The 15,330-nt window shown below is 45.6% G+C and overlaps 1 protein-coding gene across 1 annotated transcript in view; it reads left to right on the top strand.

Moving 5' to 3' along the window:
• Positions 1-15,330, top strand: part of MYO18B (myosin XVIIIB) — a 287,077-nt gene that overhangs the window by 115,524 nt on the left and 156,223 nt on the right. Inside the window, exons 22-24 of the mRNA XM_025399134.1 lie at positions 2,432-2,560; positions 4,324-4,467; positions 6,649-6,738. Of these exons, the coding sequence (XP_025254919.1) occupies positions 2,432-2,560; positions 4,324-4,467; positions 6,649-6,738 (363 nt within the window). The remainder of the gene's footprint in view (positions 1-2,431; positions 2,561-4,323; positions 4,468-6,648; positions 6,739-15,330) is intronic.

Here is a 15,330-nt window from a genome sequence, read left to right as displayed (position 1 = left end):
TGTGTATGGTTATTTCCAATTATCTTTTTAATGAAAGCTTCATAATCAATAGTGGTTTTGGCAGCACCTGCCATCTATTGTAATATACGAACTGGAGCTGTCATCACTTTGATCATTGATTTTTTTTTTTTTATAGCAGCTTTTGGGACTCACTAGCTTGTGAAATTAATACAGTCATTATTGAAGCAATCTGATAGGTAATGAGCCAATCATGTCTTTATTTCAGTGAGAGTAATGGCCTTGGTGGCCCTGTCTGATAGGAAGTGTTCTGCAAAGCCATGGAGGGTTAGGAAACAGAGTTAGTACCGACTGGGTGTGCTGATTTTTATTTTCCCATTGAGAAAAGGCATAGTGCAGGATGGTCGGAGATGAGTGGTCTCCATTACGAAAAATAGGTTTAGGGTAATGGAGAATCGATCGAGACCCTTTGTTCCACCTGGAATCAAATTGCAATTGAACCTCGCACTTCAAGTGCTTGTATCGTAACGAATGAGAAAAGGCAGCCTCATGTTGACAGACATTGAGAATGGGTGCAGGAAATAAACCTGAAGTTCTGGGCTCAGGTCTCAGCCTTGTTGGCACCTGATTGTGTAACCTTGAGTCAATTTCATAACCTGCCTAAGCCAGTAGATTCCTCATAGAGCTGTTTGAGTATTAAAAAGAGACCTAGGAGAAAGCACTTTAGAAAATGTAGATGCCATGCAAATGTTCACCCTATTCAGTGATCATTGTAGTCTTGTCTGAAGTCAGATAGAGGAAAATAAATCCTGGGGTTGCCACTTGCTTGTAAAGGATCGTGGGCAAATACCTTTTTTTTTTTAAGCCTTAGTTTTTTCCTCCATAAAATGTGAGAATCATAATAACTACCATATAGGATTAGGCATGTAAAGCGTTTTACCTGCATGTCAAGTAGTTGTTGAGTCCAGTTCCAAAACACAGTAAGTGCCCCCTAAATGTTATCCATTAAATGATAATGTCATCAATTAATATAGAGTTATCCAGTGTCTCCAGATAACCCCCTTTGTGATTATAAACCACATATGACAAAGAAACACATGGGACTCTTTTTAGAAATAAGCAGCATAAGGGCATCAGAAAAATGACTCCTTTCCCTGTCACTGACTCAAATCCCACCATAAGAGCATTTTTCCTCTGCCTCTCGGAAGATGAGAAAGTGACCACAGCAAACCAGAACTACCCTTACGCATCGGCAGGAGCAGGCCTGGCCCAGAAGCTTCAGGTTCTCATAGAAAAGCATTTAATTCAAACCTCCAGGACTCTCTGCCTTGATCTTTTGCTGACAGTCAGTCCTGGGGTCCCAGCTTCCCTCATTCCTGTTCCCTGCAGTCTACTAGAAGGTGGCTCTGTGGGGTGCCAAGGAGGCATTGATCAGAGTGCTGCAGAGGCCATCATCCATTATTGATGAGCTACGGCCTGGAAATCGTGTACCAAGAGCTGTTTCCTGCTAGATCCCTCAGCACCTCCGTGGGTGGCACCAGCCCAACCCCATCCTCTCCTGACCAAGAGGACTGTCATCCCTCCCCCCACTGTCTCTGCCCCTCCTTACAAGGCTGGACTGAGATGTTTCTTTTTTTTCTTTCCTTTCTTTTCTTTTTTTTTTTTTTGAGACGGAATTTTGCTCTTTTTGCCCAGGCTGGAGTGCAATGGCACTATCTCGGCTCACCACAACCTCTGCCTCCCGAGTTCAAGTGATTCTCTTGCCTCAGCCCCCAGAGTAGCTGGGATTACAGGCACCCACCACCACGCCTGGCTAATTTTGTATTTTTAATAGAGACGGAGTTTCATCATGTTGGTCAGGCTGGTCTCGAACTCCCGACCTCAGGTGATCCGCCCGCCTTGGCCTCCCAAAGTGCTGGGATTACAGGCGTGAGCCGCCGAGCCCGGCTGGAGTGAGTTGTTTCTAAGCCACTGCTTCACTCAGATTGCTGGGGGTGCTTAATCGAAATATTCACATTCCCAGGCCTGGCCTTAAACCCACCACCCAGCCTTTCCTGGGGTGTGGGACTCTGCATGTACTACACTTTCCAGGTGGTGACCGTGTACAGAACAGTTTAGACAAGTCCATCCTAGCAGTGCTTCTCAGAGGAATGGGAACAGGAATTCCCGGGGGATCGTGTTAAAATGCAGGTTCTGATTTAGCAGGTCTGGAATGGAGTACGAGATTCTGCATTTCCAATGGTGCTGGTGTGTGGCCCACACTGAGTATCCAGGGCCTAGGGGAAGGGAGAGAGGAGCCATCAGCAGACAAAATGCTTTGATAATTTAGACTCCCCCACCTCCCAATTAAAGGGCAACTGCCAACAAATATTGCAGGTGCGTGCAAGAGAAGTGGGGTCTGAGTTGCAAGCACTTCCCATTGTAGACAACCTTCTTCAGCAGAGGACTCACCTGAAACCTTCCCTCTCCCCAGGTTTTTCTCAAGGCAGGTGTGATCTCCAGACTTGAGAGGCAACGAGAGAAGCTGGTATCTCAGAGCATCGTTCTCTTCCAGGCGGCTTGCAAGGGCTTTCTGTCTCGCCAGGAATTCAAGAAGTTGAAGGTACTGCATGCTGTTTACATGCGGAGTCTGATCCAACAGGTCTGGAGCGGGCATAGGGTCTGCCTGTCCCTCAGGATGATGCCGGTGCACCTGGTCCAAGGATCCAACCTGAGCAGTGAGACTTTAAGTGAGGCTTTGCAGGATGTTATGACTGTTTCTGGGACATTGACTTCAAATTATCCATGAGGTCAGCCTTGCACTAGGTAGCCATGAGGTTGTCCAAGCCCTCCTGGGCCGGTTCATGCTTTCAACCTGTCTTGTTTCCGGAGGAAGTCACTTTCACAGGTCAGCAGACGGGGCATGACCAGGGCCCAGCCACTGAGGTTTTGGGGACCAAAGGCCAAGTCGAACTTGAAGCACTGACCCATTTAGGGTCACCATCTTCAGAGATCCCTGTAGACTGAATTTCCTCTCTGTAGCTGCACAATAGAGAGAAAACCACATGGCTTTGGTAACAAATAATATATATGTTCGAATTCCACCTCTACCTCTTAGTAGCTGGGTGAAGGTGAGATGAAATGATGTGCACTTAGTACGGTACATGGCACATAGTAATTGCTCAATAAACTCTAACTGCTGTTACCTTTGGATTGTTATTCTTAATTACTACTACCACTAGAATGGAGTCTTGTTGTATGTGCCTCCAGTTTATGCAAACTTGTAAACTCAAGTATAGTACTTGGCAGAAACAGAAAAAAGATGAGACCATGAATAATGAAAATATTATAGGCAATCCCACTGGCCTTCTGTACTCAAGTAGCTCACACCTTGGAATGATGTAGAATAGAGTTTCAGAGCCTGGGCTCTGCAGCCAGACTGCAAGGGTTCAAACCTGCTCTGGCACTGAGAAGCTGGGTGGCACTGGGCATGTGACTTTACCTCTCTGAATCTCACTTTCCCCATCTGTAAATACATAAAATAACATGATCTTCCCAGGACTAGACTGAGGACCGAATTGAGGTGTGTGAGATGCTCAGGGCAGTTCCTAGCACTTAGGAAGCTCAATGTCTGCTGCACAAGAATCAGCTGCTGTGATGGTGATGAGGGAAAAGCATCTTTTGGCCTCTCTGCCAGTCAGTGCTGCTTTGGTTCCCCGCAGTGGTAAGAATGAAGTGGATCTGTGCTTCTCAAACTGCGGCCCCAGGCCAGCAGCATCAGCATCACCTGGGGATTTGTAAGAAAGGCACATTTCCAGGCTCCATCCCAGAGTGGCTGAATCAGCACCTTTGCGGGTGGTGTCTAGCCTTCTGGGGTTTAACAAGCCCTCTGGGGGATTCTGATGCACATTCAAGTTTGAGAAGCATGGAATTACTGTTTAAATACACTGCAAAAATGATCTCCCTTCAATATAAGCTAATAACATAATCTTGGACATTGTTATTTGTGGGCAGTTTTAGAGATTTTTCAGTGATAGTTTTTGTTTTGCATGATGACCTTTAAACCTAATCCCCATGTAAGATGTAACCTATTGTATAGTTTCTTTTACTCTTTCTGCTAGTATTATTTGACCATGCAAGACTAAACTATGGCATCATGGTTGATGCAGAGAGCCTGACTTATCAAAAGGACTACAAGAAAGGAAGCCTGTGTGTGTGTGTGTGTGTGTGTGTGTGTGTGTGTGTGTGTTTTAAGGTATCCAGTCCCTTCCACCAGGAAATAACCCCACTTCCTCCAGCCCCTTTGCTACCCTCTGCCTCCTCTCCTTCCTTTATCCTCACCTGGATTGGAAAGGACCCTCCAGTCTGTGTTCTCCTTCCCTGCAGATTCGCCGACTGGCTGCGCAGTGCATCCAGAAGAATGTGGCTGTGTTCCTCGCAGTCAAGGACTGGCCATGGTGGCAGCTCCTTGGTTCCCTCCGGCCCCTACTTAGTGCCACCATTGGAAATGAGCAGCTCCGAGCCAAGGAGGTCAGTCAATGTGGCAGAAAGGGTGCTGAGTGGCTGCTCCCCACATCCCCCTCCTCCTGCTTGCATCCAGGACCCTGTGCCCCTATTCCTGAACATTCTTGATCTTAGAATGCTCGGCCTAACAGCCTTGATGCCCCTTCCAGATCTTCCTCTGCCTCCATCAACACAGAGGGGTTCGTGAACACTCACTACTTAACCCAGAGAAGCTCACTGGGCAGTCTTTGAGTCTTTTATTTATTTATTTATTACTATTATTTTTTTTACCTCTCAGACAACACTCTTTTTCTATCATTCTTTCCTGTCACCACCTATCTTTTATAACTGTTTCAATTGGTTTCTGGTTCATGCTTTTCGTTGTTATTATTTTGCAAAAATTAGTAAATACACGCACACATTTAGTTCTTATATTTCTTACATAAAAAGTAGAATACTGGCTGGGCGCGGTGGCTCACGCCTGTAATCCCATCACTTTGGGAGGCCGAGATGGGCAGATCATGAGGTCAGGAGGTTGAGACCATCCTGGCAAACACGGTGAAACCCCGTCTCTACTAAAAATACAAAAAATTAGCCGGGCATGGTGGCGGTTGCCTGTAGTCCCACCTACTCGGGAGGCTGAGGCAGGAGAATGGCGTGAACCTGGGAGGCAGAGCTTGCAGTGAGCTGAGATCGCGCCACTGCACTCTAGCCTGGGCGACAGAGTGAGTCTACAAAAAAAAAAAAAAAAAAAAAAGTACTATATTCTTCTTCGACTTTTATTTTTTACTTGAAAGGTATTCTGAAAATCTTGCCGTTTCCATTCTTGTGGAGCTCTTCCTTGTTCTCTCTTTATGGCTGCATAGCCTTCCTTTGTGTGTCTGCTCCATAGTTCATTCCACCCGCCTGCTGTGGGTGGGCAGTGAAGCAGCTTCTGAATGGTGCTGTCATAGGCACAGTGCTGAGCCACTGGCAGAAAGGCAATCCCTGGAGAATGAAGTGAGCACAGTGTCCACACTTGGGCATACCCAGCCTCAGGCAAAGCAAGGGACTCATTCTGATTATTTGTGTTCAGCCCCTAGGCAGGGCTGGGCTGGACCAGACTTGCATGAACAGAGACACTGAAATTTGGAAGTGGTAAAACAAAAAGTCTCTTGTTGGAACCTAGCACCTGGGTATCTTCATGGATGCTGGCTGAATTACTCACTCCATTCCCCAACCACTCTTTAGAAAATTTTTTTTCATCTTTAATTTACAAAGAGTAATCGTACATATTTATGGGGTATAATGTGATGTTTTGATATATGTTTACAATACAAAATGATTAAGCAAAGCTAATTAACAAATCCATCACTTCATTTATCATTTTTTTGTGGTGAAAGCACTTAAAACCTACCTTTTTTTTTGAGACAGAATCTCATTCTTGTCGCCCAGGCTGGAGTGCGATGGTGGTATCTTGGCTCATCGTAACCTCTGCCTCCCGGGTTCAAGTGATTCTCCTGCCTCAGCCTCCTGAGTAGCTGGGATCTCAGGCATGCATCAACACACCTGGCTAATTTTATATTTTTGGTAGGGACAGGGTTTCTCCATGTTGGTCAGGCTGGTCTCGAACTCCCGACCTCAGGTGATCCACTCGCCTCAGCCTCCCAAAGTGCTGGGATTACAGGTGTGAGCCACCGCGCCCAGCCAAAACCTACTTTTTGCAAGCAGTTTGGAAATATACAGTGCATCATTATTTATTTATTTATTTATTTATTTATTTTTTGAGACAGAGTCTTGCTCTGTCACCCAGGCTGGAGTGCTGTGGCCGGGTCTCAGCTCACTGCAAGCTCCGCCTCCCGGGTTCCCGCCATTCTCCTGCCTCAGCCTCCCGAGTAGCTGGGACTACAGGCGCCTGCCACCTCGCCCGGCTAGTTTTTTTTTTTTTTGTATTTTTTAGTAGAGACGGGGTTTCACCGTGTTAGCCAGGATGGTCTCGATCTCCTGACCTCGTGATCCGCCCGTCTCGGCCTCCCAAAGTGCTGGGATTACAGGCTTGAGCCACCGCGCCCGGCCGCATCATTATTTATTATAGTCACCATTCTGTGCAATAGATTGCTAAGGTTTATTCCTTCTAACTGAAACTTTGTGCCCTTTGCTCACTCCTAACACAGGTGGAACTTAATCTCTGGTCTGGAATGATTTCTGTTAACGTGTTTGTTTTTGTAGGAGGAGCTTACAACGCTAAGACGGAAGCTAGAAAAATCAGAGAAGCTGCGGAATGAACTCCGGCAGAATACAGATCTGCTAGAAAGCAAGGTATCCCCATCCCTCCTCTTGGGTCCTTGTGGGGTTCTTTATGTATGTGAGATCCGTTTAAGGGGGAGAACAATGATATGCCTGCAAGTGTGCTAATTGCTTTACAAGCACTCCAGAATTACCTGTGAGGCACATACTGTTATTGAACCCATTTTACAGTGAAGGGAATTGAGGCCCTGGGATATTAAGTATCTTCCTCGAGGCTGCACAACCAGCAAGTATAACTGAGATTCAAACCCATGTCACCTGGTTCCAAAGGGGAGAATTTCTTAAGTAAGTCACAAAAGCACAAATCATAGGGAAAAAATGACAAATTTGACTATATTCAAATAATGAACTTTTGTTTATCTGAGCATAAAATGAAGATATATTACTTACTTGGAGTAGGAATTTGCAAACTGGAAAAGAGTGTCCAGAATATGTAAAGAGTTTCCTCAAATCAATTGGAAGAATCCAGTAAGAACAGAAAAACAGGCCAGGCGTGGTGGCTCAAGCCTGTAATCCCAGCACTTTGGGAGGCTGAGGTGGGCAGATCACGAGGTCAGGAGATCGAGACCATCCTGGCTAACCTGGTGAAACCCCGTCTTTACTAAAAAATACAAAAAAATAGCCAGGCGAGGTGGCAGGCACCTGTAGTCCCAGCTGCTCGGGAGGCTGAGGCAGGAGAATGGCGTGAACCCGGGAGGCGGAGCTTGCAGTGAGCTGAGATCCGGCCACTGCACTCCAGCCTGGGCGACAGAGGGAGACTCCGTCTCAAAAAAAAAAACCAAAAAAACAAAAAAAACAAAAAACAGAAAAACAACAAGTATAGGCCAATAATATGAATGGGCAGTTCCCAAGTAAGGGAATCTTGTTTCAAGAGTTCAAGTGTTCAGGAATTCAAATGGCCAATACACTCATGAAAAGACACTCAATCTAATTAGCAATTAGGAAGTGCAAATTAACACCTTAATAGGTACTGTTTCACACATCAGATTGGAAAAATCAAAGAGTGTGGTGTAGCCAAGTGTTGATAAGGCTGTGTAGCAGTGGGAATTCTTATTTACCGCTGATGGGATCATAAATTGATCTCATCACTCTCGAGCAATTTGGCATTATCTATGAAAGTTGAACCTGTCCATGCCCCGTGGCTGGCAATTCCACCTCTAGGTATTTATGCTAGAGAAACTTATCCATGAATATGTGAAAATACAAGAAGTTCTTAGCAACAGGCTTTGTTGTGTTGGAGGAATGTAAACACAGGAAAATAAACACTTAAACGGGAGCTTATTAATATGAGAATAGGTTAATATGTTTTGTGATAGTAAAAACTGGAACTCCCAAGAGTGAAAATGAATGAAGAGACAGGCAAAACTGTGGCTCACTGGCCAAATTCAATGCACCACCAGATTTTGTAAATAAAGTTTTATTGGAACACAGCCATGCTCATTCCTTTATGTGTAGTCTATGACTGCTTTCATGCTACGATGGCAGGGCTGAGCAGTTGCAACCTGAAACTACTCAGCCCTGCCATGTGGCCTGTGAAAGCTAAAACATTTACTCTCTGGATCTTTACAGAAAAAGTTTCCTGATCCTTAAACTAGAAAATGTGTATCAACATGGATTGCTCCTGCGAACATAGTGCCAAAGGAAAATGATTCAGTTACAGAAGAATACTTGATTGATTAGGGGTATATCCTTGTATACTTATGGTGTCATTGTATTTATGGGAATCTAACACCAAATTCAGAGTAGGGGTTACCTGGGATATGGTCATGTGACTGGAGAAGGTTATGTTGGTTGAATGTGTGACTGCATTCCCTATGCTTGCTTTCTTTAGTTGGGTGTTGATTTCATGGGTTGGGGGTGACTACATGAACCAGACAGTTCTTGCTCCAAGAAAGTCACTGCAAATTAGAGACAGACTTCTAGACAAAGTCATATGCTGTGTTAGTCCATTCTTTCACTGCTCTAAAGAAATATCTGAACTGGGTAATTTATAAAGAAAAGAGGTTTAATTCACTCAGGGTTCCACAGGCTGTACAGGAAGCATGGCTGGGGAGCCCTCAGGAAACTTACAATCATGGTAGATTGTTAAGGGGAAGCAGGCACGTCCTACATGGCTGGGGCAGAAGGAAGAGTGAGAAGGGGGAGGTGCTATACGCTTTTAAACAACCAGATCTTGTGAGAACGCACTCACTATCACTAGAGCAGCAAGGAGGAAATCTGTCCCCATTTTCCAGTCACCTCCCACCAGGCCCCTCCTCCAACACTAGGGATTACAATTTGATATGAGGTTTGGGCGAGGACACGGCCAAATCATATTATGTGCTATTATGTTGCATGTGGTCAGCAAGCCATGGCTAGACCAAAGAGGAGCTTTTCTTTTCTTTTTTTTTTTTTTTTTTGAGACGGAGTCTTGCTCTGTCACCCAGGCTGGAGTGCAGTGGCCAGATCTCTGCTCACTGCAAGCTCCGCCTCCCGGGTTCACGCCATTCTCCTGCCTCAGCCTCCCGAGTAGCTGGGACTACAGGCACCCGCCACCTCGCCCGGCTAGTTTTTTGTAATTTTTAGTAGAGACGGGGTTTCACCGTGTTAGCCAAGATGGTCTCGATCTCCTGACATCGTGATCCACCCGTCTCGGCCTCCCAAAGTGCTGGGATTACAGGCTTGAGCCACCGCGCCCGGCCCAAAGAGGAGCTTTTCGAGGAAAACCTGCTGTTCCATGTAGACTTTCAGGACTGGGGAAAGGGAGGCACTTATCTAAGGATTAAAATGTAAAGGGTCACCAAAAAACTCAGCAAAATAAATAATATTTTAAAATTGTAAAGTAATGCAAAAAAAAAATCCCTGATGAACAAAATATCAACATTTTAAGTAAATGCAAAATTTGTAGGCCACGATTAGGGTGAGGCAAGTAAGCATCCTATACAGTGTGAACCAATCTTTATTTAAAATGTTGATGTTTTCTTCATTGTGGATTTTTTGACTAATTGAGATTTTTTAAATATTGCATTAAGATCATTTATCTTGATTTCTGAGAGTTTTTTTGGTTTTTTTGGGTGCCTCCTTAAATGTTGCACCCTAGGTAAGTGTTTTACATGCTTCATCCTATTCTCAGCTCTGTTTCTCCATGAAGCTCTGGGGACCTCCAAGGAGTCTGTTAAAGACCAAATTAAACCCACGTTTTCACCCACTCAACAAATACATATGAGTATCTCCCATGTGTTAGACATTTGACTGGACACCTTGATAGAGCTAGGAAGGAGGTAAAGTCCCTGACCTTACACAAGGTCTCCAGGCCAATAGAGGGAGACAACAGACCACAAGCAAGCTTGTCACAGATCATGAAGTGCTATGGCTATGAAGCAGAAGGAGGTGACAGTGATGGAGGTTGAGCATGGACTCTGTTTACCTAAGTGGTCAAGGAAGAATTCCATGGAAGGGGATGTTTGATTCCAGATCCGAATGATTTGCTGTAATCTATATGCACATCTGGTAGAAAGAGTAGATATGGCAGGTGCCAAGGTCCTGGGGCAATGTGAGATAATATTTGTCAGTCCAGGACAAAATTTAAAGCTTTCTACACCCGAGAGCACCTTGTGTTGTTATTACTTGCTTATAATATTGTTTGGCTTGGTTGATGGACAATGGTAACTATAAATGGATTTATGATTAAGCCAATAGAACATACTCTTCTTCCCATATTGATAACCCAAGTTGAGCCTGAGATGGCTCACGTGGGGATGTGGAATGAAGTTTGGGAGGAGGCGATCTCTTTTCTGCTGCTTCTCATCTTCCCTGTAAGATTGTGTCCCTTCTCCCCACATTAAAGTGTCAACCGTGGAGTCGGCCAGGGAGAAGACAGAAGCCTTGCTCCTTGCAGGAAGGACCACATCCACACAGAGAGTTAGGAGAGGCTGGGCTGAGATGCACCTTGAGCCTGTGCTCCTCTTGTGCAAAAGACTGTAAGGGGGAGAAGAAATGACACACACGTGCCTGATGTCTCATTCATGTCTTGCGAGAGCAAGCTGTCTGACCTCTCGCCGGCAGCAACAATGAGTAGAACAGCAGAAGTGAAAAATCGGAGAGCTGTGGGCAGGTTAGGAATATCAGGGACTTCCCTGTGGAAATTCCTTCCCACTGAGCTGACATTTGAGGTAGTCATTAATCACGAACTGTCAGGTCGGATTTGCCATGCATCAGTTGTTGGGGGAGATGTGCAGGGAAGAGATGAACATCTTTAGCATCCAGAGCTGCAGTTTATGGGACACTTGGAGAAGGAAGGGTGGGGGCTCAGGCTTCTGCAACCTGAACCAAGCAAACAAATGCCAACACCTACAGCATATCCGGCTCAGCCTCTTTAACTCTTTGCTTGTATCATGGTTACAACAAGATGTATGGGGCCTTGAAAAATTAAGATAAAATTTAAAAGTGAAGAAAGCCAGAGCAAAGGGAAATAAGAGTTGATGAGCGTATGAAGCCAGGGGAAGAAGTAGAAAATGGAAATCCATCTTTGGCCTTGGATGCCCTTTCATTTCATAGCCTTCACGTGTGCTGTTCACTCTGCCTGGAACCCTCCCTTCCTCCTCTTCACCTGGTTAATACCTCTTCATCGCTTGTCACTCATTTTAGGTGGCACTTCCTCTGAGAAGCCCTCTTCAACACTCTAAGGGTGAGTTAGGGCTCTACTCTGTGCTACCACTAGCCTTGTCATTTCCCCTCACAGGATTAATTGACTCTTTCCTAGTGACCTCCTGTATCTGTGTCCCAGCTAGACTGAAACCCCTAAAACAGGGATCAATAATCCCTGCTTTCATCCCTGTTCATCAAATAATCCCAGTCCCTGGCACAGGATAGATAAAGAATGGTCAAATAGAAGCATTAAAGTTGGGCTGAAAAATCCGACACTGAGCTTCCTAGCAGCCAAAGCTAAGAGGGAAACAAGATATTTCATAGACATATTGCATGTAGATTAAAGAAAAAGAAACACCTGTTGCATGAGATAAGTAACTTTTCTGGGTATTGAGGTGTTAGGGAAATTTATTCCATGGATTCTCATAAAAGGGGCACTAAGGGATTTAGCAAAGGATGACTTCAGCAATCTTCACACAGTAATCGAGAAGGGATTGGGTAGGAGCACTTTTGGTACCATCATCCTGAACTGCAAGCCAAAATTGTGATGTCACTTCTATCAAAAATGAATCAACTGAAGTCAAAGCAGTGCTTTATCCAGGAAGCACATTTGATGACTGAGTATTATGATGACTTTCTCTCCCTCAAATCTTTCTCTCCCTTCCCACTTCATCTTCCCCAACTTCCAATGCTACTACTGGTTTATGTTGGTCACTTTTAAGTTAAAAAAAATTTTAAATAGTTTTAGAGGGTACAATGGCAGTTTTTTTTTTTTTTTCACATAGATGTATTGCATAGTGATGAAGTCTGGGCTTTTAGTGCAACCACCACCCAAACAGCGTGCCTTATATTCATGAGGTCATTACTCTTTTTTAATTAGTTAATTAATTAATTTTTATTTTTATTTTTTGAGACAGAATCTCACTCTGTTGCTCAGGCTGGAATGCAGTGGAGTAAACACAGCTCCCTGCAGCCTCAACCTTCTGGGCTAAAGTGGACCTCCTACTTCAGCCTCCCATGTAGCCAGGACCACAGGTGTGCATCACCATACCTGGCTATTTTTTTCCATTTTGGTGGAGACAGGGGTCTCACTTCTTTGCCCAGGCTGGTCTCCAACTCCTGGGCTCAAGCAATCCTCCTGCCTTGGCCTCCCAGAGCACTGGCGTGAGCCACCACACCAGGCCTGTACTTACACTTTAAAGAGCATCCTAGTCACCTGGGGAGCTGTTAGTCCTGTATCTTCCCCAGTCCACCTCCTAAGGGTCTGATCCAAGAGGAGGTTCTTGGTATGGGGGGGTGGGAAGCCCTCCAGCCCCTAGGTGATCCTGATTCGGTGGGTGACGTTGCTTTAGAGCAGTGGTTCTCACACTTGCAAATGTATCAGAATGCCCTGTAAGACTTCTCAGAATACAGATTGCTAGACTCCGGCCTTAGAGATTCTGAATCAGTAGGCTTGGCATAGCCTTGGGCAGGTTGTATTTCTAACAAGTTCAAATGCTAAAGGTGCCTGTCCTGGGACCACACTTTGAGACACATTAGGCCAGAGAACAGCTAGAAGATATCTTCTTCCACGTGCATCGGCTTTCTTGGGAGGGAATTTCTGTTAACAGACAAGGAGCAGACACCCTTCCAGGGCCGTGCATTATGAAGACACCCGTGCTGCGGTTCATGGCCTCTGCATGCCACCCCTTTGTCTCTGGAGGGGGAGAAACAGTACTATCCACATTGCTAACACATGTTGTGTCTCGTCAGTGAAAACTCCATTTGACTAGGCTTATTAAAAAGACAACATTATTGCAGAATGATTTAAGTGCTTCATTTGAAGAAGAGGAGACGAGGAGCCGCTAAGAAGCTGGCTATAAATACGCTTCAAGCATGCAAAATCTGCCTTGGTGCAAACTGGGTTTTTTAAAATTTTATTTTCATAAGAAGGCAGCGCTGGTCTTCTTGTTGGAAGCACCTGTAAGGTTTGGGGAGCACACGGGATATCTAATGAGGTGGGGTGTTTTCCCCCACCCCTCTGGAGTAGGTTCTGGATTTCCCCCCAAGACCTTATTAATGGCAAAAGACAGGCCCATGCACTCCTGATTTCTGGCCTCATTAGCCTGAGAGGTTTCGCTTTTGGTAAGACATTGTGGCGACAATCCACCAACGGGGACTGGAGGTGTACATAGGTCGGAAAGTCTGTTTGCAAAGTGCTGAGGGAGTTTGATCATGGGTCATCAGTGTGGCTTCCAGCTTGTCTCTAGCAGGGGGTAGGAAAGTGACTTGTTGGGGTCATGTGGTCACTGGTGACTGAGCCCAGACCACATCCCAGGTCTCCTGACTCCTCGCTCCATAGTCCTGCCACAGCGTGATGCTTCTGTGAGGCACTGGACGGGTAGCTCCCTAATTCCCGGGGGGGAAATTAGACAGCGTGGTTTCTTATCTGTCTTAGGCTATTAGGATCTGTTGAGCCTTCACTGCTGGGACATGCTGGGGAGGGTCTCCTGGTGGACAGTGGCAGAGGCATGGTGGTCATATTCATAGATGGTCCTGTTGGAAGTAACGAAGGCCTCTCTGCTAAAGAACAGCTGGTGTATTCTTTCTGACTGTGTGCCTCAGTTTGCCCATACAACACCAAGTCCATAATCTCTTCTCTACCTGTCTTGTAACGCAGATAAATAATTTGGGTACGAGGTAAGGAATGAATACAGTGACCTGACCTTGTATGTCCGGTTTGGAGGGCAGAGGGTTGAGCCAGCTTGAGTTCCAGATGATTGACTTTATACCCTTACTGCTACAAGACTGTGGGCAAATTCTTCAAGTCTCTTAGCCTTTGTTTCGTCATCAGTAAAATGGCAGTGGTAATCATTACTTCGTAACAGTTATAACACTGCCTGCTATCTAGCAAGCCACATCACCACTATTACCAATAAATGTATTTTTAAAAGTGTTCACCCTCCCCCCCTCAGTAGAGTGAATTCCTCGAAGATAATGACACATCTTAGACAGTTTTATACCCTTCTGTGTCTAGCACAAAGCATTCAATGCAAATTCAGTGAATGAATGGAGTCATACTGAATTTAATGAGAAACATTACATTTAATGAGTGATGTTCTGTGCCAGCTGCTGTGATAAGTCCTCTCAGCACTGTGAGCATTTACCTGCATTATCTAATTTTACCTTTAACTCAAACTGTGAGGAAGGTGTTAGTATCCCCATCTTATAGATGAGGCAAGGGAAGCCCAAAGAGCTGAAGTGATTCGCCCTACATCACACAGCTGGTGAATGGCAGAACTGTGATTTGAACCCAGGGCTGGCCAACTCCAAACAGACTGTGATAGAGGAGAAGCGTCTACTCAGGTGGGAAGTGGGGTCAGGGAGGGCTTCACAGGGGAGAAGGCTTGAAGGATAAGCAGGAGCTGGCCAGGTGACAAGGTGAGGGGACATTCCAGGTATAGGGCACAGCAAGAGCAGAGGCAGAGAGCAGAACCTGGTCTGGCAGGTGCAATTCTGGTAGTTGGAGTGTCTTGTATGGCGGGGGGTGTGTTTGGCGGGGGTGGAGGTTTGCTTATGGGCTAGAGATGAGGCCTGAAGCCGGACTGGATTGCAGGGGGTCAGGAGAATCACTTTTGAGGTTTGGACTTCATCCTGAAGGGCAGGGCAGGACCAAAGGACATTTTCAAAAAGGGGTATGTGGGTGTTGTGATCTTAGGATTATTTCCTCTTTCTGCTGAAACACTTGGGGGGCCCTAGTGGCCCTTGAAACCCCCTTCTAAACCCCCCGGAAGGCCACAACTGTCCCTTCTTTCTAGAGGGACCCTCAAGGCCAGTGGGTGGTGTGTCACCCTCATATGCCCAGCTCAGAGGCATAACGTTTCTCCTGAAGCCTATAGAGCCTTCCCAGGTATGAATTGCTGTCATGCCCTTATTCATTCAGTTGACCCATATTCATTGAATCCTCAAGAGTCAGTTTGGCAGCGTGGTTAAGTAGCC

The sequence above is a fragment of the Theropithecus gelada genome, chromosome 10, assembly GCF_003255815.1.
Source record: "Theropithecus gelada isolate Dixy chromosome 10, Tgel_1.0, whole genome shotgun sequence".
In the NCBI taxonomy this organism is placed as follows: Eukaryota; Metazoa; Chordata; class Mammalia; order Primates; family Cercopithecidae; genus Theropithecus; species Theropithecus gelada.
The sequence above is the reverse complement of the archived record's forward strand: the minus strand, read 5'-3'. Positions and strand labels throughout refer to the sequence as shown.